The sequence below is a fragment of the Phalaenopsis equestris genome, unplaced genomic scaffold (genome assembly GCF_001263595.1).
Source record: "Phalaenopsis equestris unplaced genomic scaffold, ASM126359v1 Scaffold000094, whole genome shotgun sequence".
NCBI lineage: Eukaryota > Viridiplantae > Streptophyta > Magnoliopsida > Asparagales > Orchidaceae > Phalaenopsis > Phalaenopsis equestris.
This window is the reverse complement of record NW_018164536.1, coordinates 6,579,920-6,605,646: the sequence shown is the minus strand read 5'-3', so window position 1 is coordinate 6,605,646 and position 25,727 is coordinate 6,579,920. Positions and strand designations below refer to the sequence as shown.

The window sequence follows — 25,727 nt, the reverse complement described above, 5'->3', positions numbered from 1 at the left end:
AATTCCTCTGTTGGCTTCTGATTTTGATGTTATCTAAAAACTTTCATTTCTAATGATGTTCTTCTGAATATTTGATAGTGCATGATTAAAGATACATAGCAATATCTTCTCTTTAATCCGGGAATCATCATATTCACCCATTAATAATCATTTTTTCGGTATGATTAGTTGATAGAATAATAATCAAGCAGCAAATTACAAGCACATAAAAAAAAAAAAAGAAAAACTAGACAAAAAAAGAAAAAAGAAAAACATTAGGATGAGAATTCACTCTATATAAAAGAAAAGCATTTACAAGTTGTACTTAACGGTTCTCATGGCATGATACCAAAATATATATATGTATGTATTTGCACATGAGGCACGCATATACGAAATAGTAATAATAATAATAAGGGTTCATACTAGGGTGGTAGTCGCCCATGTGAGAAAAATTTTCGTACGTAAGACGTACGCAGCGCTGCGTATGTTAGGGAGGTTATTCAGAGGGTATTGGGGGGTTATATTCACGTTATACCCCATTGTAACTTCTCTGTAATCTTTTTGTAACCTACATGTAACCTACAAATAAGTTCCGTGCTTTTGTTTTCATATATTTGTAGGTTACAAGGAGGTTACAGGAGATATAACGCAAATATAACCCCCCAATACTCTCTGTAATCTCTTGACGTACGCAACGCTACGTACGTCTTACTTACGCAAATTTTTCTCCCCATGTACCCCCATTGGGAGCAATGGTGGCCTCCAGGATTCTCTAATCTACCACAACAGATCTCCCAACTTATTTTTCTGTAGTTTAAGTCGTACCACAAATTTTTCGATTCATCCGAACAAAATTTGGTCACGGACTATAACATTAGTAATCGAAGTTGAAGCCATTGAGATTTTTTGCTCCTATGCAAAGAAAAAAAAAATTATTAAAACAAGAATTTGACTCACGAGTTTAAAAACATGTATTACCACAAGCTCTACGAAGTGTATATGAATGTTTTCATAAGTATTTCCACTTTGAAACTCCTCACTAATTCAATTCAATGGTAATAATTTATGCTTGCTCATGTCATTAACTTCTGACTCAAAAGAGTTTAAATTACATTTCATAGAGTTTCTAAATGGAAGCTTTTCAGAATGTAATCAACACCTTGCATGAATTTGTTCATTCCTTCATCTTCTTTCTAGAGATTCTAAGGCAGTCTATGCATGTTTTGTTTACATTAATGGACTATTTGAGATTAGTTCTATTTTTATTTCTTTTTTTTTTATTTTTTTCTCAAAACAGCTTTAAAAGTTATTTTCACTATTCTTAGAAAACAAAATAATATTTTTTTATTAATAAAAAATGTATATATAAATTGCACTAAGGAAATATATTTCAAATTAAGAAAATGATTTCAAATAGACCCTAAGATTTATTTATGTTATGTCAGTTTCAAAGAAGAATCTTGCTCTTTGCATCTTTTATATGTATTATCTTTTATGCTTGGCTTGCAAGCTCTAAACTTTATTCAAACTGGTTGAAGTTCTTCATTTCAATATATTTTTAGTTCCATGCTGAATGAATGCTTCATTTAATCTTATTTTTAGTTTCTTTTAAGAATAGCAACATAAAAAAGCACCTAAATTTTATTATCTTTTTAATTTATTATTTAATTTACTTTTAATTTCATCTTCTATTTCAGTATTCTATCTGTTCTGAAAGTATGTGCTTTTAATATCCATAAAGTTAAGGTGTTTATAACATATTGGATCATAAGAATACTATATGTTGTATATTAGAAATGGGCATTGGTGCCAACATCATGCTCTGCATATAACTAGTGAAAATAAGAGGTTAGCAGGGCAATCCTAGATTTTATTCTCGAGAAGATCATTTGATGCTCTAGTCAATGACTAAGTTCGGAGCTCTATGATTAAGAGCAGTTTAGTCTTTTATTGTTTTCCCTTTTTTTCCTTATATAACAATTGTGTAACTTATTCTTATCATGTTTTGGAAATATGAAACCCTAGCCCTCAAAATTATGTTTATGTTTAGCTTCTTCTCCTCCCATTCATATCTAAAATTTGCATTTGTTTATCACCCCCCATGTGAAATATTTATAGGCTCTTGGATGAAAGACATTTCAGTAATTTGAAAAAGTATTCGAAGAGAGGAGGATATGTATCGCCTTGAAGTTTCATGCCTAGCAAAAGTGCTCCCCGATTCAGAGCATATTAATTCCTTGATTGATCAAATGCTAAAAAATAGAGTCAAGTCATTTATTAAGTCATGTGTTGGATCATCATACAATTGATGATGAGGGATAACATTAATGTCGTGTGGTCTGGGTTATGTTGAAATTTTACGGGTGGCGCAATGAACACGTGCTAATAAATTTTGACCAATCCATCAACACAAATGTTGCAAGGAGTATTTCCAAGCTTCTCTACCTCAGTCATATTACTTGGTGTAGACTAACTTCCTAATATGTTATGCATTAATCTAAATAAACAAGTATTCAACTTTATAACTTAGCTTAAAAATCAATCATCAAAGTGAAATAAGCTTATTTATTCTTTGTTTTAAATGATTTGCAAGTGACCTTAAGAAATTTCTTTAGTAAGAGCTTCAAATTTACTTACATTAAACCTTTGATATTAATTTGTTATGTGCTAATATTTTTCTTGCATTGCATTTAAAATTAGCAATTAAACTCCTAATGCATATAACAGAAAAAAAAATTAAGATTTACAAAATAACACTCATTTGTATGTATTTATGTACATAACACCTAAGCTTTAAATTTTACATCAATGCTACATCATCTATGTATGAAAATTTGTATTTCATTTTTTTGAATCAACAAAGGCATTTATATTTCTATATCTATCATGAAAAATTTAATATTTATATTTATAACACACTGGTGTTGTAAGCCTATGCATGAAAATGTGTATTTTATATGTAATGTAAAATATTTGAATGGAATGCAAGCAAATATCAATGTTTAGGTGTTGAATATTTAAATATATGTAAATATCCCTTTCTTTTACACTATATGAAATATTTGGGTGCTCAGAATATAAAAAGTAAAATTTAGGTATTAGATATGCAAATACATGTTTTAAGGGGGTGATATGTGCCTAAATGTCAAAAAAAAATTAATAGTGAAATTAATACATAGTACACAATTCTTATGTATCTCATATCTTAACTTGCATGTTTACATGCATATCATTCTGATGTTATAAATCTATGTATTTTGATGTTAAAAAGTGATTGGAGTGCCACTTTTTACATGAAATTAAAAATTTGATTGCTATTTGTGTAAATATGAAAATTTATGTGTGAGATATGTAAATACTCCATATTAATAATATAACATCATTAATTGCATATATTTTTAGATAAATCTAAACATAGCACATCCAAATGATTAAGTGTGTGTTAGCACTAGTGTCACTTTCGTTTGGTGCAACAGAACAAGCATTATGCCAACATATTTAATTGAAAGTCAAATGCCCTCTTGAAGCAACCTATTCAATGCAACTAACATAATTATTTAGCTTTTTAATAATGCTTTAGATAAACCTATCCACATTTCTTAAGCCACCAAATCATTCGACATAACTGAATTTAGGAGATAATTGTTGTCCTTTTTTATACTATATGTGGATTCATATCACCTTATTTAATTTTTGAATATTTTTTTATTTTTTTTAATAAAAAAAAAGTGAAAATAGGCATTTGACCGCCATACAAGCATTGACATATCATAGTCCAAATAAATATAAGAATATCAAATGAAATAGAAAATTGAAAGAACATTTGTGAAGGCAAAAGTAACCGACAAAGAACATATACCCAAAATAACAAAATAACGACTAATACTGAGGACAATCCAGCAATCACACCTATAAAGAGCTCTGTAGCAAAAAAATTATCACGAATGAGTTTGAAGAATCAAGCTCTGCATGTAACAACTATCTATTAAAAGCATAAATGATCACGTATTGAGGCATGCAACTTTAAAAATAAAAGATACAGTATTATCATCAAAATTTAATGATATTGTCATCCATAAACAAAACCAATCACATGCTTTAGAAGTTAATTTCAATAGAATGATGCATACGCTTTAAAGACACGTGCATAAGTGTACGTGAAAAAAATTCATAAAATGAAAATTTATCTTATAAAATTTAAAATTATTTTGCTAAAATGGAATTGCAAGAGAAAGATATAGAGTCTTGTAGAAGTTATAATATTTTAACCTTAAAGATGAATATGTAGTTTTGTTTTGATAAGACAATAGAAGAAAGTTAATATGTCATGTATTAAGGGTGGAAAAGTTTATTTTTTAATTATTTTGACTGTTTCATCTTAAAATAAAGATTTTTTTTTTATTTATTCTCTAAATTATATAAGTAAATATTAAGAAATGAAGATTGAATTGATCATAAAGTGAAAAATTAAAATTTAAAGCATATAATTAAAAATCTAAGCACTTACCAATCAGAATTTGCAGTAGTCGTAATGCAAATTCCTTACCAAAATATATGTCAACTGCTATAGGAGTATTAAATAATGAACTAAGAGTTTATATACAAATTATACATATATATATAAACCCATTGGCAATATTATATAATGTCAAAAGAGGTGTACAAAAGAAAAAAATTTGAGGATCTTCTATCCAGTATACAACACACACAAAATCCTCCAAAGAAGGTTCATGTATACCAAAAAAAAAATAATAATAATAATAAAGTCATAGACCATATGAAGAAGAAAATGCAGAAACAAGGAGAAAGTGGACCCATCAGTTTTTTTTGTCTAGTACTATAGAGCTTCAGTTTCAGTAAGGAAGTAAACCCGTCAAAAACACCATGAACATGCAAAATATAAATTTGAATAACAACACGAAAGCGTGGGATACAACTGTTAATAACACTAACCGATAGCATGGAGAGAGTCCGGAAAGCAAACTCGTCAATAACACCGCCAAATAATATACAGAGGGACAAGATACAACCTCAAGTATCACCACCAAAATGTGGGGTAGATTCATCAATAACACCATCAAAACATGGGGTACAACCACCAATAACACCATCAAATAGTATGCAGAGGGCCCAGGGAGCAAACTTGTCAATAACACCAAAAATAAAACCATCAAAATGCAGGGTAGAGCCGTCAATAACACCACCAAAACATGGAAAGACACCACCTGGCAGTAAGCATAGAGCTATCATTAGCACAACCACATTCAGCAGCCTCTATGAAGTCTCAAGGAAGGATATAATTGCCTGTAATAGAAAAGCCAAACACAGTGGCAGGAAGAAGCATGACTATAGAAGTAATACCAAAGAAAACCAAATGAATGCTACAAAGAAAAGCATTCCAGTCTCCCAGCTAAACAGTGGTGCTCAATAAGAAAGTGATGAGATTGATAAGATGAGAGAGTAGTAGAGATCAAGCAAAGCCAGAGAAGAAAACTTGGAGGCATATAATTTTTTCCAAGATTATCATTTGTAAGACCAAAAGGATAACAAAGTACTATAAACAAGAACAACCAACAAAACCAGAAGAAGGGATTTTAGCCTCTAATGTAAGGAATGACCAGAAGATCACCATCAAGAAATAATTTGAAGCCCCGAGAAGGATGTACACCCAAATGAACCCTCCTTCCCAACCAGTCAACAGGTGAGCTCCCTTCTCTGTAAATAAAACTCCAATTGATATTAAGCATATGTAAATCAATAATATTCCAAATCCTATTTAACCAAGATATTAAGTTCACAATAGGCTTCCTTTTTTTAGTGATATACTCTAAGATAAGTGTAGAGTCTGTTTCAATCAGTAATTGGGACTAATTAAAAATCACTGCATTGGTAATAGTTAGTAGGATAGCCCAACATTCTGCCTCAATAGGAGAGGAAGCACTAACAAGAGAGGAAACGTAGCATAAACATTGCCTGAAATGATTCCTAAAATTCTCAAATGTACCGGCATCATTTTCAGTCCAACTATCATCTACATTAACCTTTACCCAAACACAATAAGGGGGCTGCCAACGTATAATGTAGGCCTCCAACCCTCCCTAGGATGACATAAGGGAGTAGTGGCATTAATGCTTCGACAAGCTTTAGAGAAATGAGCAAAAATATAAGCCACAGTCACATTAGGGGAGGGAGGCGACACCACATATTTAGTGTTATTTATGACAGCCCAAATAAGCCAAAGTACCATACAAGGAAAAAAAGACAGCGTTTTATCATTGAATATATTAGGCTTCAAAGCCAAAATTAAATCTTCCACACTTCTCCATGAGCTAACAGGTACACCAAAGTGCCTCCCTAATTGGAACCACACTTCTCGAGAAAAAGGACATTGAAAAAAGAAATGAAATTCATTCTCCTCAACCCTTTTACACAATGGGCATTGGGAGGCCAATCTCAATCCCTTTAATGTTAAAATATCATCAAAGGGCAACAACATTTTTGAAATTTCGCCATAGAAAAAGGAAAATATATGGAGATAAAAAGGCATCCCAAATCAATAGTTCTTCACTTCCAATTATCAAAGCTATGCAGATTTGAATACAACATTTGAGCAAGAGAAGTGCTATTTTTAATTTTCCACAAGGGTGAATCCTTCGTATTCACATTTATTGGGAGTATGGAGACCACCTTACCTTTATCACCAACAAATTCACTTAACTTTTGCATATTCCATTCCCATCTTGCCAAAAATCAGAAATCATCAAGTTATCAGAAAGCAAAGAGTGGGAGTGATCTCCTATGCCATCCAACCCCCAATAATCATGCTAAGATGAGATATCACCATCCCCAATATCCCAATAAATGAATTTATTTGCATTTAATCTAGCCTTTGGAATAGCTTTCCAGATTTTGGAGTCACCAATCTTCCAAAATACCAAAATAGGATGAATGGAATATTTCAGATAAAGAAATTTAGCCCAAAGTGATTCCCCGGCTCTGAATTTAAACCAAAGTTTGAACATGTTAATTTCAACAATGCTATTAAGACTCTTAAAACCAAGGCCACTAGCATACCTTGGCTTACACACATTATCCCAAGATGCCCAGATTTTTCTTATGCATATATATATAAAAGCATGTCCTTGTTGCTTTACATAAAGTGTATCAATTATTAATTTAATTATTCTTATGACATAACAGTTGTAAAATTCTAATTAACAAAAGTTGTTTTAATATTTATAATGATAATATTTATTTAAAAAAATATATTATAAGAAAGAATTTTCTTTAAAATTTAAGAAGCGATAAACATGACCAATGATGCATTTCATTTCCAAACTAATAGCTATTAATTACGTGTAAAAATTAATATCTTTTTTATTATTCTATTAAGAAATATGTCACTTTGAAAGCACATCATAACTAATTTCGTTGAAAAATTTTATCTCTTATATCATAAATTTAAACATTCGTCAAATCAAATTCAAGACATTATGATCAAACTTTATTCAATAAAATGTTAAATATTTTCAGCCATTTTTTTATGATAAAAAATAGTTTTTTTGCCATTTGATGCGTGATAGAAAATTTGCGGCGGTAGAGTAAAGGACTATCGTCTTAGCGTTGTACGAAAGTTCATCACACACATACAGATGAAAGAGAAACAAGCTGTGATGAGTCCATAAGTTTTTACGTGAAAAACCAATAAGGAAAAAACCACAGGATCTGACCCAGTTGTTGAAATTCGTTATTGATTGAAGAAATCTATTGTCTCACATAGGAGAAATGGTAACTATATTTTTCATATTACAACGTTGACTAACAATGTATGGTTGGTGTGACCGATGGTGGTTAGTGGTGGTTGATGACGGTTGGCGGAGGTCGACGACAGTTGGTAGTGCCCATTGGCGATCGGCGGTCGGCGGTGGTCGACGACGATCAGTGGTGATGTTGAGCTGTAGCTTCTTCTCAATACCTCAGGCTCTCTCTCTAGACTTCAGCTCCCTTCCATGTGAGAGGTGGCTGTCTATTTATAGTATTCTGGGTGCAATTAATACAGAAATATCAACTATTTTGATCGAACGATCCATATAGTTTCCCTTGATCATGCGACGTTTAATGGACATTTGAGTGCCTTAACGACGTAGGAATTGAGTGATCTTAGGCTTGTTAGATTTGTCTCGTCGAGACACTCGATTCGAGTATAAGCTTGCCAGTGTAGACATCTGTTTGACCTTCCAAATGTGTCTGAAAATCTTTCAATTGTGGTTTGATGACTTGATCTGAGCTTGATTTGACTTGGATTGAATTAGTTTTTATATCATTAGGTCTGTCTCATCGAGTAAGTCAGTTTGACTATAAGTTTGCTGAAATTAGAGCTCTTGATGACTTTTTATCAAGATTTGAATGTTTCCTGCTTAAAATACCATCTCGAGATTCGTGTTATACCTCAAGATTAGTGTCAGATGATGAAAATTAATTGGTGATATATCAGTTGCCCCCCGATTTTCAGGCGAGACCATTTTTATCATCCGAAAATATCAATATCATATATATATCTATCTATCTTAGTTAGTATAAAAATAATTTTTATCTTTACATAAAGAGAAAGTTGAACTCAGCTTAGTTGGTTAGCATATTTTGCTTCATGTGGAAGAGGGGGGTTTGAATCCCGCCTAAAACATAATAAATAATATTTTTATAAGGGAATTTGAAGAGATTAAAAAATTTAAAACAATCAAGAATTTGAAGAGGAATTCAAATTTTAATGTTTGCACTTTTTTTTAGATTTTCATATTAATGTGCATTTATTGACTAAGACTCTTTTTTAGCCTATAAATAGGGACCTAAAGGAGAGGGTAGAGATGCGACGGTGAATTGCGGCGACGTGACGCGGCGGCTCGACGCGGTAGCGGGGCGTTGCAGTAGTGTCGTGGCGACGCGTTGCAGTGGTGCAACACATTGTGACTGTGCGTCGTGGCGGCGTGTGGCAGCGCAGCGACGCGTTGCGGTAGTGGGTCGCAACGACGCGTTACAACGTGACAACGCATTGCATTACTGAGTATCGCAATGGCGCGATGCATTGGATGTCCAATGTCATGAAAAAATGTAGGGCTAGAGTCCTCAGCTGATTCAGGATTTCTCAGAAGAAAATCATTTTTCGCGTTGAAGAGTTACAGTGTAGAGTTGCAACAAAGATTTGCGGTGTCGAGTTGTGGCGTAGAGTTGCGGTGCCGAGTTGCGGCATAAAATTGCGGCGCTAAGTTACGGCAAATAGGAAAGTCATCATCGTCCTGCATAGTAGGTAAGCAACGGGATCTTTCTTGTTGCGGTGTACTTCAGAGGTGATGAATAAAAGTTGTAGTTTTCCCACAGTGCTTTGAGGAAAAGATTTTCATGCTTATGTGGTGGCAATATCTGGAGACCCCGTGACGATCATCAGAAGTGCTGGAATTTTGGGGAGGCGATGTCGGCTCTGTTCAAAGATGAGCTGATTTGTTGTAGCCCTTATACAAGTATATGTTGGTATTTGTAGCATTTTTAATTATATGATGTAACATTTTGTAGATGATGATAATGCTTTTTTTTCTTCCATAGTTGTTGTGGCTTCTTAATTGTGCAAAATTCTTCTAAAGCTTGTGGCATTCTGAGGGTTTTCAGTGAAGACCCTCTTGGGCTCGTCTTCCAACAGCATGGTAGCTTCTTATCGGGTCTTGCCTTCTGGGATTGACTTCCAAGAGCATGGTTAAAAGAAGAATCCATTGAGGATGTAAGACACGTTCTGAGTTGTATAACCGAATATGCTCGACGGTATTAACCCGTAACAATGTCATATTAAATCCACTGAGGATGGTTGACCGATCCTAGGTTGTTGGTTAAAGCTTTTGTTTAACGACCGTAACCTGTTATGAAAGAGATCGAAGTAAATCCATCAAGGATTTTTTGACTTATTTGAAGTTGTATGTCGAAGCTTTTGCTTGACAATTGTAGCATGTAATGGAAGAGGTCAAATCAAGTCCCTCTGAGATCGATTAAGCCTAGAATGAGATGTCAAATATGCTCTACATTTCTCGAGACTAGGGCATAGATCGCAATGGACCGTATATTTTCTTGGAAATATGGTTGCAGTCATACTAAAGAAAGTCATACTAAAGCATACTAAAGAAAAATGTTTGACAACTTATTAGTTGCTTGCTTTCGAAACCTTTTTCCCCTCTGCGTGGGTGTTTTTCACGTGAGCTTGTAAAACAACCTATGTATCAGGCCTTGAAGATATCAGCTTCTTGATCTAGTTGAAGAAGAATCTAGGTACGATGAAGGGGCACAGAGGAAGTGTTATTTGTGGTGAAAGTTGCCCCTCAGTATAAGAGTGGTTTTTGTACACTTATAATCTGAATGAAATGTGGGATGACTTTAACATGAACGATCTTTCGAGATTGCAATGATGGTTGGCCCCCAGCCTGTAAGAAGTTGTGAAATACTTTGTCTAAATAGGAAGCAAGAAGACAACCCCACTACAATCATGCTCGGGATGTTGACGTGATGATCTTTCGAGATTGCAGTGAAAGTTGCCCCTCACATTGAAAAATGCATCGAAGATCTTCATGACGTGAAGGAGGTTCCTTCATCAATTGGATGAAGTACATCATTGGGAAAAGAAGTAGGGGCTCAATGTCTTAGAGTTCAAGAGAATGTCGAACAGGACTTCGTTTCCCACAGAAGACGCCAAACTGATGTGTGATAGAAAATTTGGGGCGATAGAGTAACAAATTATCGTCTTAGCGTTGTATGAAAGTTCAGCACACACACACGGATGAAAGAGAAACAAGCGGTGTGAGTCTAGAAGTATTTACGTGGAAAACCCGTAAGGGAAAAACCACGTGGTCTGGCTCAGTTGCTGAAATCTATTATTGATTGATGATTACATAAATCCCTTGTCCCATATACGGGAAAGTGTAACTATATTTTTCAGATTACAACGTCGAATGACAGCGTCTGGTTGGTGATGACTGATGGTGGTTAGTGGTGGTCGATGATAGTTGGTGGAGGTCGTCGACGGTCGGCAGTGATCGTCGGCGGTGGTCGACGGCGGTCGGCGGTGGTCGATGACGATCGGTGGTGATGCTGAGCTGTAGCTTCTTCTCAAGTTCTCAGGCTCTCTCTCTAGACTTCAACTTCCTTCCATGTGAGAGGTGGGGGTCTATTTATAGTGTTCTGGGTGCAATTAATCCAGGAATATCAACCATTTTGATCGGACGGTCCATATAGTTTCCCTTGATCATGCAGCGTTTAATGGATACTTGAGTGCCTTAACGACATATGAATTAAGTGATCTTGGGCTCATTGGATTTGTCTTGTCGAGACGCTCGATTCGAGTATAAGTTTGCTAGTATAGACATCTGTTGGACCTTCCAAATGTGTCTGAAAATCTTTCAAGGGTGATTTAATGACTTGATTTGAGCTTGATTTGACTCGGATTGGACTAATTTTTATATCATTTGGTCTGTTTCATTGAGCCGACCAGTTTGACTATAAGTTTGCTGAAATCAGAGCTTTTGATGACTTTTTATCAAGATTTGAATGTTTTTTGCTTAAAATATCATCTCGAGATTCGTGTCATGCCTCGAGATTAGTGCCGGATGATGAAAACTTGTTGGCGGCGTATCACCATGTATATATTTTTTAATGTTAAACTCAAAAATTTTATAATTTTTCACTACAACTAAATTATAAAAGAAGAAAATAAAATCCTGTAGATATTATGACATTTCAACTCTAGAAGATGAATATATATGTAATTTTCTGTTAAAGCATGTAGTTTTTATGTTAATAGGAGAAAGTTAACTTGTCATGCATTTAGGTTGAAAAAGAATTAAATAAACAATTAATTATTTAATTCTTTTAATAATATAAAAGTCATTTGTAAAGTTATAGTTAATATTTTTTTTCTCAAAAAACAAAATTAATTATTTTAATAATTTAACAGTTGTAATATTTTAATTAATATAAAGATCATTATGTTGATTATATTATTTACAAATTTTATAGAGTAAAATTTGTCATTAAAATAAAATAAAAATGAACTTAAAGATTACATAAAAATTAAGCACACACACATAGGGCTGTCAAAACGGCTCGTTGTTCGCGAACAGCTCGTGTTTGGCTCGTTCGTTAAGTTAACGAGCCGAACACGAACAACAAAAATTTGTTTGGTCGTGTTCAGCTCGTTTTCGCTTGAAATACTACTTATATATATATATATATATATATATATATATATATAAACTTGATGAGTAGTATTTCGAGGACTACAAGGCTACAAAGATTTATAATCAATTAAAAGTATTAATTAAGAAAATAAAATAAAAACTATTAAATTAGATTCAAATGATGTTTTAATATAAACAATAATTTTTAAATCTTGTCCAAATCCTTAACATCTCGTGGCTACTTTATTAGGGTTGTAAAAACGTCTCTTTATTCGTGAACAGCTTGTGTTCGAAACGAGCCGAACACAAACACACTTTTTGTGCTCGAAATATCAACGAGCCGAACAAGAGCCATGATATTGTCTGGGCTCGCTCGTGTTCGGCTCGCTTACACCCCCAACACACACACATAATCTAAAAGCATTATTGAGCCAATTACTTAAAGCATATCAATTATTTGTTCAAAAATTAAATTAATTATTCTTATGATTTAATATTTGCAAAATTTTAATTAATATAAAAGTCATTTTAAAATTTATGATGATCATATTCATTAACAAAAAAAAAAAAACTAAATTACTTATTTTTATTATTTAACTGTTGTAATATTTTAATTAAACCCAAAAATATAATATAATAATTGTATGATTTTAATAAATATTAAATACATTTAATTTTAAATTTATTCATATTAAAATTTACCTCACTTACATAATTGAAATTTGTAGCATGAAAGTAGCGCAAATTTCAAACTCAAAATAAATGTAAACTTGCATCAAAATTCGTGGCCGATAAATAGTGTAAATTCCCAATAATAACTCTAATAAATGTAAACCTCATGAATGGTTGTGAAGAGATGTGAAGAGATGGTGTACAGGTGAACGATAAGTAACATCTCGTTTGGAATAAATTCATGATGAATGGAAGAGATTACAAGCATCAATTTTAAGGAAAATAAATGGCAAAGAATTATTATTGGAAGAATTACAAATGTCCATAAAAAATTATTATCATGTATGAATCTCAAAGTAGTTTGAGATAGAAGTAATTTCAAATGCGAATTCATGATCTTTCTAGCTCTGATTTCATCAAGCTTATAGTCAAGCCGACTGTCTTGTCAATGCGAGCCCAATGAAGTCATAATTGGTTTGATCTGAGTCCAACTTGATCTGAGTTCGATCAAACCCAGATCAAACCGTTTAAGCTAATTGGGGGCTTTGGATGGGCAAGTGAATAGTCATATGTATTTCAAATGTGACAAGTTTATTATTAAATTGAGCATCTCTTCATGCTGAATATACGGAGCATATAATCACTCAATTTTGGCATCATTAAGGCACTCAAATGCTCATAGAACAACATCTGATCAAATGGGTCATCTGAGTCGTTTGATGGAGTGGTATAGATTCTTGTGATATTTACAGAGGATGTCACTCTCAAGATCTATAAATAGATCCTCTCTAACTTCATGAAATGAGACTTTGGACTTTGACCTGGAAGAGAAAGCTAAAGGAGCTCCAAACACTTGAGGATTCCCGAGCTCCACTATTGTAGGAACACCGCCGACTAGCCATTGCCATTGTCATTGTCGGACCACAGTCGCCACTGCCTGACCATAGCTATCGAGCTGTCGTCGCTGCTGGACTACCGCTCGTCAACAACAGAGGCGTACAAGTGAGTTTTTGTACAACATAGCAGAGAACTCATAAGTAAATAGTAGATCGACCTCATAGTCTGGTTGGCTGACATAAAGTACAGACCCATGAAATCTTTTTTCTGGAAAAATCTGTAGAACAAAAGATTTTTCAATCATAAGACCGATGAAGAAGGTCTACATATTCTGATAGAGCAACCAAAAATCTCTAGGAAGAAGATATGGTCGGTCGTCATAGCTGGCCAAAACACATATACGATGGACGAGTGACATATATGGCTGGCCTCAAGGCTTTAGGCGATCGACCAAACACCACCGTTTATTATTCATTACCATGCAATTTGAATTCAATGGTGTAACACAATTATATAAACTACTCTTTCCTTACATATAATTATATTCTCTGGCCCTTATAAATAGGAGGTCATGACATCAATAAAGAAGTTGATTTTGGATTCTGACACCTGACTCTTTCTCTCTCCCTCTCTCACTTCTCTCCTTATAAGCTCTAAATCTCGGGGCATGTTTCAGAAGAAGACAATCCAGAATCCAACAAATATGGTAAGACAACTATTATTTTAGTTTATCGATGGCATAAAATTTTGACCATATGATTGCATTATGCTACTCCTTTCAAATTTGATCTTTTTTAGTTTATGGATGTTTTTTTTACCTAAAAAATAGAATAAACATGACAACTAAAAAGCTTATAAATTACACATTATTCTTTGATGAGTTATTTTAGTAGCACTACAAAATAGTAATCTTTATGTACACAACATCTTTCCCAGTGACCTAAAGTTGTGTTTCTATATTTTATTAAATATGAGAGAAGTTCATGAATTCTTATGCAAACATTTATCTTTTATAAAATTATGTAATGAATTACTCTTATTATCTATAAAGAGCATAATTACAAAAAAAAAAATTCTCATTCAAATGTCCTGAAAGTTGAATTGGGCTAAAATAAATGAGAATTCTTAAGTCTGTTATAAATAGGAGTTTGTATTATTTGGTCAAAATCAAAAAATTTAATGGAGTAGAGTTACTTTTATTGATTCTTTTAATTCTCAAAAATGCATGTTGGTTTTTTTATTTTAAACCCTCAATTTTAAGTTTCTGGTTATTAATTTGATTTTAATTTTCCTTTAATAGAACAGACAAAAAAATAAAAAAAAATCAAGATTAAATGAAGAATTCATGAAATTAAATCAATATTATACATATAATTTATTCAATATTGATGTTTATGCATTGTCAAACTCCAATTAACTACTACACTTTGGTTTGTTCATAATCAGACAGTTTAAACTGAATTAAATTTTAATTCAATTTTATAAAAATTATTTTAGTTTAATTTAATCAATTTGAAAATCAATCCATCTAAATCATAAAATGCTCATCCCTAGTTATTTTAAAACTAACTCATTTAAAAGTTTAGCAAATTTTATGTATCACTGTTATAATTAAATTGACAAGTGTTATGCCATATTCGCATTGAAGACTATAGAGTATATACAATACAATGTATATCACCAAATCCTTAATAAAAGATATTCTAAAAGTTACACCTAATCTTATAACATTATAGGGAACTTATTTATGTAAATCTATTATAAGAAAATGTAGATCCCCATGTTCATAAATTGACAAGAAGAAAATATTAAATGATTCAATTAGGTCCATTGCATTTGATGAAAATTTAATTCTTTCTACCCATTCATATAGTTTTATAAATGATGCATATTTGTTTATTTCTATTTATCAATTCAATTTTATAAATGATGTACACAAAATTATATTATGCTAGCTATTATGACTATGTTTTATTTTACAAAATTTATATGCTCCTATATTATAGCTTTGTGGTTGCACTCCATGCATTATGAAATTTTCATTTTGAATCATGTTTGAATATTTTTGGATGTACATTCCAATCATATATGAATCTTTTTCAATTAAGAGAATCATGTTATGACCCTATCAAAAAATGCATAGAAGTGTGATTTAACATATTTAATTTTATCACACCAAATAACAACTACATTTTAAAATTACACATGATACCTACTATGCTTTTCTCTTTAATTTGCTTCCAATAAGCACCTAATTCTTACACACGTGTCAACCAAGGTCTGGGCTCTCTCTTATGATGTGTTTGAGACAACTTGTGTGTTTCAGGATAAATCATTATTCTGAAATATGGCCCGCGGGTTGATCATAAAATTTGACCCGCAGCCTGCATTTAATATAAAATTGAAACTATATTTTTAGATAAACGGGTAAAACACAAGATCCAAAGGAGCTCTCAAAACTACCAATTTCAAACCAAACGAGCCTTACTCGGCCGTCTTCGAGGAGGGAGAACGGGTAAAATGACCGCGAAGAATCTACCCGCGAGTCCATCGCCGGCGAGCGCCTTTTGGGCGAGCAGACGCAGTCCGTTGAACAATCCCTTTCTTTTCTCCTAATCCCCTCCTTTTCAATTTCTGGAGTTGGTTGATTGTTGGCTTAATCAGAAGCAATCCCCAACCTCTCTATCTCTCTGCCTTTCTTCTTTCTCTTATTCCATTTATCTATTGGTGGTTGATTTCTTGTAAGGTGCTGCAGTTGGTGGATTGATTTCTCTTTCATGTTAAGAGGGAGAAGTCCTCACTCCTGAGGTTTACCGCTCTCGGGGGAAATGATTTTGATTCGGAGAAGGTTTGGGGCTTACTGCGGCGTCTTAGCGGCTCTATGGTTTTTCTTTGCATGGGTGCGGGAGGCTGCATCGCTGCGGCCGCTCAGGGATAGGGGACCTTCTGCTTCGACGTCATGGGGGGAGGAGGTATTGTGTTCTCTCTCTTTTTTGGTACCGTGTTGCTCTGTATTGAATTTCTAATTCAATTTTGGGTTTTTGGAGAATGGGGGCAGGAAATGTAGTTCTACTTGTTTTTATGGAATGCTTGTGGTGGGCTTTTTTTAATTTTTTTTTATTTTTGGAGAGGGTTTAGCTTGCTGCGATTATTTACTGAGTGGGTTTGTTGACTGATTGGACGATGAGGACTTGTCTAGTTCCAAAATGCTCGAGTTCGTTATATGCGGGTATGGGAATATGGAAAGCTTATGTAGTTAGAATTTCATGGTATTGAGGAAATGCTGGACCTAAAATGAGGAAAAAGGCAACCTTTTCAAGATGATTTCAAATAACTCTTTTACTTGTTACATAACTTTCTCTTCCTTCGTTGCATGTCATGCATTTGTAAGGTTGTCTCTTGATTCCACTGAAAAGTGAAATTTTTGTGTACAAATTCCTCTTGTGTGTTTGGTTGGGGGAAGGGGGTGTGGGCACTGTGTAATTCACAGTTAAAAGTTCTATTAACTTCAGTATTTACTCATGCAATTTGTTGTTTTGCTTTATAAAGCTCTGATATCCTCATCTGTAGCAGTTGAAGGGGAAGAATGTGTCGTTCCTGTAATCATGCACTTTTGTGTGAATTTTCTATCAAACTATATCTAACAATTTGGGAGCTTCAGGTTGTAATCTGGCTTTTATTTCAGGCTAATTCTCTTTGGTTTTTAGTGATTGAGTTACTACTTTTTGTTAGTTTTATTTCAACTACCATAAGTATATGTAAATATTGAGCTTTGAATTGGAGAAGTTATTCTGATAAGTTGAGGTTTGGAGAAACAATTCAGCTTTTAGCTTGTTGTCTGGTGTTGAAGGAGCATCATAGTGTTTGACAGTATATTAATATGTGAAAGTAAGCATGCATAATATATTGGCATTCTTTTTTTACATTTTTCTTCATATTCTTTAAGTGAAAATGCCTTTCTTTTTTTGCATGTTTGTGGAAAATAATCTATTAATCTTTTTAAAGCGGTTTAAATAAAATATTGTTTGCTGCAATTTTGCATGTTGTGTTTGTAATTGCCTGGTACTCATGATGCTCATCATGGTGAGCATATTGAATGTTTTGAAAATCTCACCTCAGCACTTTTGTTGATTAGCCTAAAAGAGAACTGAAAGAGATCTTCCTAAGCACTTTGAAACAGTGGCCATCCTATGGTGCATGAAGCATGTATTTTAATACTTGCTTTCTCTGAAACTTAAATTATCATGATTATTACAACGCATAAGTTACTTAAAGATAACTTATGTAACTTCTTTGGTATATATTTTCTTTTTACTGATCCTGACTTGTTTTTTTTTTCAACGTCTTTTCAAAACCGTTTATTTCTCTAAGTGCAAAATAATTGCTATTTGTATAATCTGTTGAGAATGTTTGGGATATCTTTTGGTTATGTAGAACGATTTCCTTAATCTATTATAGTTCTTAAACATTTAAACCTATTCCATAGTATCTATTTACTCTCGTGTAATAAATAAACTCAGTTGCTTTTTTTTGACAATTTATTTCATCATTGATCAGTTTAAAGTTTTAATGGTTTGAATGCTTCTTAAAGAGGCTGTTGCATGTTGTATGAAACTTATCCATAGGTTTTCAAGGGGTAGAGGGCTTCACTTTATGCTTTAATTTGCACCCCAATTATTTACGTAGCTTGACATGAAACATCATTTATGATGTTAGTCACGTACCTATATAGACCTAACCTAGACGTGGATCTCAAATCAAGTTTTACCTTTTTTTTAAGCAAATTTTTCAGTAGTGCCACTAGTTTTGCTATCCAATTTAGGCTCTGTATTAATTTTCTTCTTCAAAGAGCTTCACTTGCATTAATTTATAAAGTATTAGATATTCTATTCTTTTCATCTTATTCTTTACAACTTGCAATATATTTCAGTTTCTCGTCTCATTACATTAGTAAATTTTTTGACATTGAATTTAACTATCATTAATTAAAAAAATGAGAGCTTTTTTGGTTGGCTTTGCTTTAAGATTACTGGTTCTCTGTATGAATAAAAAAGTTCAAACTTTTTACTTGTTTGTATAATATTTGTTTGTGCATGCAGCAGATATTTTTTAGGAGTGGTGGCAACGACCCTACTCCTTACTCAAGATGGAATATTACCGGAACATACAAAGGTTTGTAAAGAATTAAAGTTAAGATGCCTTTATTTTTCTCTTTTTTTTCTTTTTTCATTTAATAAGAAGCAAAACTTACCGCATTCAACCTTGTTCAGTTGAGAGAAAATTGGAATGCATAGGATATAAGACAGTTAATAAAGGAGGGAAGCTAGTAGGAAGATTGAAATATATGATATTTTAGGGAGGAATTGTAGAGTAGCAATGTGATTGTGAGAAGTTGATTATGGTATAAACGATATTTTTTTATTAATAATCAAATGGATCGGTTGTTCATTAACAATGGCTAATGTACCTATGGATAAATGTTGATTAATATTATTAGAACATTTGGATGTTGCTTATGTGGCTATGCATGGGCTTGTTGAGTCTTCAAATAACCTGATGTCATTTATGCTCATACATGGTGTTTGTCTCTAGTATAGGAGCGTATTTGAACTCTTTCAATGATCAAACTTGATCATTGAGGTGGATATGGGAGTAAGAATAAAATGTGACTAATGCATTAAAAAGTTTAAGGTAATTAATCATTGAGATAATGTCGAGGCAGTTCTATTGTCATACCCTGTCCACTAGGTTTGGAAGGAAATCACATTAACCTAATAGGAATAGGTGAGAAGAAGATTAATAATTTATTTCCATTAAGTATAAAAGTTTGTTCAATAATATTTGTCCGCCACTAAGACTTTCTGATTATATAAAAACTAATAAACCCTCTAATTTATCCATCAAAAGTAATTTGATTTTCATTGCTATAAGAACTCATCAATAGAATAATTCCATATTTATATCAATAAAATAACTTTTAACCTTATTCACCTTCAAAAGATATGCTAGAAACATGAGCTTAAAGCCCTTTAGCATAATACTTAACTGGTATACTAAAAATGATAAAGTTATGTGTAATTTTGAAAGAAACAAACTTAGTTGGTAAAACCTATTATTAAGTATAAATGGCAAGGCACATGGCGTAAACATGATAAATGAAAGGATCAAAAAATAAAAATGGTTATTATACATTAGCAAATTATAACTTTTGTATAAAAGATAAGATTTTAAATATTATAATCATTTAATGGCACTTATTATGCAAATGAGTTTATAAAAAATTATTTATAATTTGCTGATAATTAAAAAAATTATATATAATTTGGTGATCATTGCACTCAAATGAAAAAAAAAAACATATTTGCATGCATACTGTATTTATGCATTCATCTATGAGTTATTTGTCATTTCTCATTTTTTTATATTTGTAAGTGTATATAGTCAGTTTTAGTACATAACTCTGAACATAAGAATGTATGCATCAATCCATGGAAATCCAATGATTTTTAAAATAGTTATTACTCTGTATACTTGTTGATCTGGCTAGTCAATATTCAATTGGTTCTACCGACAAAATATGCATTATAAACACAAGTATAAATTCTATTGATTATATACTGTAGTAACACCTATTAATTAATATCATATTGTGATCAAAATTGGTTACTTGTCAATTTATGATTGTCAAATAGTTATTACTCTGTATACTTGTTGATCTGGCTAGTCAATATTCAAATGGGTCTACCGACAATACATGCATTATGAACACAAGTATAAATTCTATTGATTATATACTGTAGTAACACCTATTAATTAATATCATATTGTGATCAAAATTGGTTACTTGTCAATATAATTTATGATTTTTAAAGGCAATATTTCTTTCTCAATGTTAAAAAATAATAACCATAACTTAGCAGGGATTTGCCGAACAAATGATATGACAAAACTTGCTATCTTGTCTTATCAATATGTTCGCTCGAAATACTATACATAAGTAAAGCATATCTGACAATAATTGGAGATGACAGATTGGCGCATTTATCTCTTAATCAGAAAAGAGTCGCCTGCCAAATAGAGACCACAAGTCGTCAAACCTTTCCATCTTGTTTATTTTATTTATTTATTTTCTTACTACAACACATGATCCTTCATGGCCCTTCATTCAAAAGAATCAATTATGTATTCAATACAGATAACAATCATTAACAAATCATAACAATCACTTTAGGCATATTCCTTTAATCAATTCTCTCCATTTATACTCCATATTTAAAGTAGGAATACTCTCAAATTATTTTTTCTTTCTACATATAATATTTTTTATCATATATTCTTGAAATCCTTAACACACGATTGAATTTCATTTTAAACAACTAATATAAGCTCATTATGTGTAGGATTCTTTAAAATTCTAGTGGCCAGTCATCCACGTGGACACCTTATTCAAGGGATTTAAATCCCATGGATCAATGTTTTGCCTTAATGGTGAGGTAACTAGGTCTTTTGGCGTTGCCTGGGCAAATTATTCTGCTAGGGCTCTTCATGATTATCACCATCATTAGTCTTTATCTCAATTAGTTAGGATTGGCTTTATAGTGTCGACCGTTTTTTTAAACCTCGTGATTTGAAAAAGTGGTGATTTTGTGATTTTGAAAATAATTTAAATATGAATATAACCTTTTTTTAATTTTTAAAAATAACATTTTAATTTTAAAATAGGTGAGGCCAAACGGGTTTCACGTTTTAAATAGTTTAGATGATTGAATACAATAGTACAGGTAATACACTTATCCCAAAGAATAAATATCACTTGTAATAGAGATTCAATCACCTAAACTAAATAGTTTGTGCATCCGTTTTAGTCTGCGAAATATTTTTATAAAAAAGGCTAATAAGTTCCCCTACCTAACATAAAAATTAGATAGAGATTATTTTATCTGGGTTCCAGGTTTCCCATAGAGGCAAACCCCTAAAGTTAATTACATCTTAAATGACTGGGGATCACTTAAGAAAATTCTCGATTAAGATCAGGTGGTTTTGCTTTCAAGATTTCAAAGTTTAGATTTTCACGATTGGACATGTGAAAATCAAATGAGAATGGCTCAAAATAGGAATAATTATTTAAAGAATCCAAAGGGAAGAAAAGTAGGAGATATCACGAATCCGGGGAAACCCCGGTGAACTCCCAGCTATCCTATTGTTTGACTTTATGTCTTTGAAATGATATAGTTATTTATGATTTAGGACTTATGTTTAATATCAAACTGTGCAAATAGCCTAAAAAAGATAGAAGGATTTACACCATACCGCACGGTAACCTCAGAATCCTAAAGTGTTAGGATTTATAATTGCACAACAGATTTGTGCAAAAAGTCTAAAGGGTGATCCTATGAGTTGTTATTTAAACTAAATGAAGTGATGAGTGATGTGAAAATGTCTATGTGATGTGTTTTGATGTTTTGCTGTTGTAGATCCACCTTGAAGTTGATCCTCGTCATGTTGCCCACGATGTTCGCTCCAAACTCCTCGTAGTAGCACCTCCTAGTTCAGTTTTGGTTTTGAAAATTCACCTAACCACTAGATTTTCCTAAACTAAGACATAGTGTATATCAAAATAACTAAACATGCAGTATAAAAGAAAGGAATAGTATAATGTATAGTAGAAAGAAAAGACAGTATAACATGCTGAAAGAAGAGTGAAATGTACTAAAAAAAGACATAATAACATGCTGGGAAAATAGTATAACAAGTTATGAAAACAATATAACGTGTTGTGAAATAAAATATTGTAATGTAAATTAAACCTGTACACCTGAGAGGTTCATTGCTCCTTTAAGTTTAGCTATTATGCGCTGTGTGAAAGGAGAAACCATGACCTGAAAAGCTTGAGAAAACAGGTAAATTGTAGGAAAAAAACGAGCAAATAAAATAAAATGCAATATCACATATAAAGAACCAAAAATAGGAAATTTATATGTGATATTGGGAATGTCCCCAATTGCCAGAAGGATCTGAGTGTAAGACTCAAGCTCAAATCCCGGAGCATTGAATTTCAATTTTGGTCAAGTTAAGGTAAGAATTTCATTATTTGATCCAATTAAATCAGTCATGAATCACAATCTAGTGCACCCTCGTGCCTGGTGTCTTAGTTATCTCATAAACTGGGGTCAGATGTTTGGCTTCTTAGGTTTATTTGAAAATTAGGATGATAAACTCTCTCTTAAGGTGTGCTCCTAAGTCTCAGGGAGTCTACACTTTACTTTACTTGAAGTGTCTTAAAGTGTTTCAACTAAGTGTCTTTCAACTAACCCTCAAACATCTTTAGATTAAACTTAGCTCACCATCAGACTCCTAAAACCTAAGGGGTTAACCTATAGCTTTGCCAAAAGGGTTGTGAAGTGTGCTTCAAACCTAGTTAGGGTAGTTGGATTTAAGTTGATTCAATGCTTAAGGGACCTAAATGCAAGTCTAATGATCTTTCAATCCATGTCCTTAATCGTCATCTAAGCTCTCATTTTCTTCAAACCCCTAATTATTCTTCCAATTTACAATTTTATCTTTCATATGCAAAAAAGAACGGTAGATGGTCTGCTATTCTATCCCCCTTTAGGTTTTATCACATCGAAGATCTAAATCTTATTTATAGTTTTCTATAACTTTTTCTTTCTCTCATATTTCTCTTAAGACTGTGAATCATTTCTGAATATAATTAAATCGGAAATTCTCATTTTTAACTTGACTGTTAAAAAAAAAAGAAAACAAAACGAACGAAAAGAAGACCGATCTATTTTTAAAATATAAAAGAAAGTCAAACCAATTAAGCTTAAAATGAAATCATGAATATATCGGTCTAAAAGAATGTTTAAATTCGTAAAAAGGTAAAAAGGTGATCTCCAAAAATCAACACTTAAAATATTCAAATTGATATATGAAATTTTAATGAATTAAATCAAGCTTTAATGAATAAAGCTTCAAAAATGCAATTTGAACTTCATTAAATCAAGCCTCAAGGTCCTTGAATCATTCTTAGAGAGATATCATTTTCTCACTTTTCATCAACGCATGACAATTTCATGAATTTCTAAACCCCTTTATATATTTAATTTACATCAACCATATATTTTCTCCAAATGAAATTGTACAAGTCCTTTTACATTTCATAAAAGAAGAGACACTAATTAATGGAAGAAATAATTCCCTAGATCTCTAGAAAAAACATACTAATGTCAAAAATAATTTAATCTCATCCTTCATCAAAAGTTTATAATAAGATATACTTCCAACATGGTGAAAGCAGAGAAATATTTTTAGCCTTTATCTAGCTCCAAAGAGCCAAAGGAGCCTCAACAAGTGGTAAAACACGTATTAATAATAGGGAATGAACATATAGGCTCAAATCAACATCCCACCTATCATGCATTTCAGATTTTCGCAAATAGGCCAACCAATGTTCTCAGATTTTTGCAAAGATAACACCCATATTTTTCAGGTTTTGCAAATAAGCCCCACAAATATTTCAGATTTTTGCAAATATAACACAAATGTTTCAGGTTTTGCAAATAAGCTCCACAAATATTTCAGATTTTTGCAAATGAGCCACCTAAAGTTTCAGAATTTCACAAATGAGCCACCCGAAAATTTCAGAAATGAAGCAAAAAAGAAAGAAAAAAAAAGGTGACGATTCTTTCCAAAATATTCAAAATATAAATCCAATGAAAGCGATGTGATTGTTTATAAAGTATCCAAATCATAAAACAAAGCTAACTGTAGTTCTATGAAATGAAACAAATAAAATAGAAAAAAAATTGCATGCAATTCTTTCCACACATTCAGCTCCAAAGTTCAAATTCAGCAAACTTAAAGAAAACATCCTAAAATTTTGAGGCCTACCAAAAATCTGCTCACATCTGCTAATATACTGCTTTTCTTTTAAACAAAACCATGAATAAGAAACCAAAAGCAGATGGTCTAGCACTTCTATTTGGATTCAAGAAGAACCCAAACTCTCATATTCATGCACATTGCACTTTGCACATCCCACAAAAGAGGCCAGGGGAATCTATGTTTTCAAGGGCTGCTTCATGGCAAGATTTAAGCAGGGTATATATGCATATATATATACACATATATATGTATATCAATTAAGTTAAGCTCTTCCAAGCTGCAAAGAAAAGTAAAGGCGGCGAATGAAATGAAGGAAAGCAGGAGAAATGAGGGTAACAAGAAAAGGAAGAAGACACCTGTTTTTTTTTTGTTTCAAAGAAACAGTAAAAACCAAACACCAGATAGGCTAAAGGAAGAGCCAACCAAGGAGATAGAAACACCCGAAAAGAACCGCCCGAAATATTGGTAGCACCTCCCCCTATCAAAGCTTCAACCGAAAATCTTAGTGGCCAAACAAGCAACCAAGCAAAGGTAACGAGTGAACCAGCAAGGAAACCGAACAAGCCACAAAAATCTAGCAGCACTTCCTCTTTGCAGAAATTCGGCCACCACTCCTCCTTCAAGCTTTACCCAAGAGAAGGCAAAACCTTCCCAATGCCTCAAATACACACACACAGAATGAAGAAACGAGACACAAAAATGGCAGCATCTCCCCCTTCCTTTCAACTTTCGGCCAACCCTAAGGAACTCCCCAAATGGGATTTTTTTAGCAAAAGAGGGAGGAAGAAGAATATCATCCCTCACCTGGGTGGTGAGCCGAGCCAAGAGAAGCGACAAACCTCGCGTGAGGAGAGGACGACAGAGACAAAACTTTGTCGCAGAGGGGCAGCTCGCGTGGCACGGCGTGAAAGATTTTGCCAGAGACCGGAGCACGGCGAGTGTGACGAGTTTACAACGGGGGGACCTCGAGCCAGCGCATCACGCGAGGAGAACCAGGCTCGGCTAGGGCATGCGACCGAGAGAGGGAGAGGCGGACGATTTCGCGAATGGGAGAGGGAGGCATACGTGAGTTAGGGATTTAGGAATTAGACATTTAAGGTATTTTAAAAAATAATAATAATAAAATAAGGATTATATATG

At 32.9% G+C, this 25,727-nt stretch overlaps 1 protein-coding gene across 5 annotated transcripts in view; it reads left to right on the top strand.

Annotated features, from left to right (window-relative positions):
* Positions 1 to 16,169: 16,169 nt before the first annotated feature.
* The window catches only part of LOC110020314 (transmembrane E3 ubiquitin-protein ligase 1-like), a gene marked incomplete at its 3' end in the record, with an annotated part of 43,034 nt that continues 33,476 nt past the window's right edge, over positions 16,170 to 25,727 (top strand). For 2 of the 5 annotated variants that reach the window (XM_020718369.1, XM_020718372.1), the window contains 2 exon segments: positions 16,291 to 16,672; positions 18,800 to 18,872. In XM_020718369.1, the coding sequence (XP_020574028.1) occupies positions 16,529 to 16,672; positions 18,800 to 18,872 (217 nt within the window). In that variant the 5' untranslated portion in view covers positions 16,291 to 16,528. 5 annotated transcript variants of the gene reach the window in all.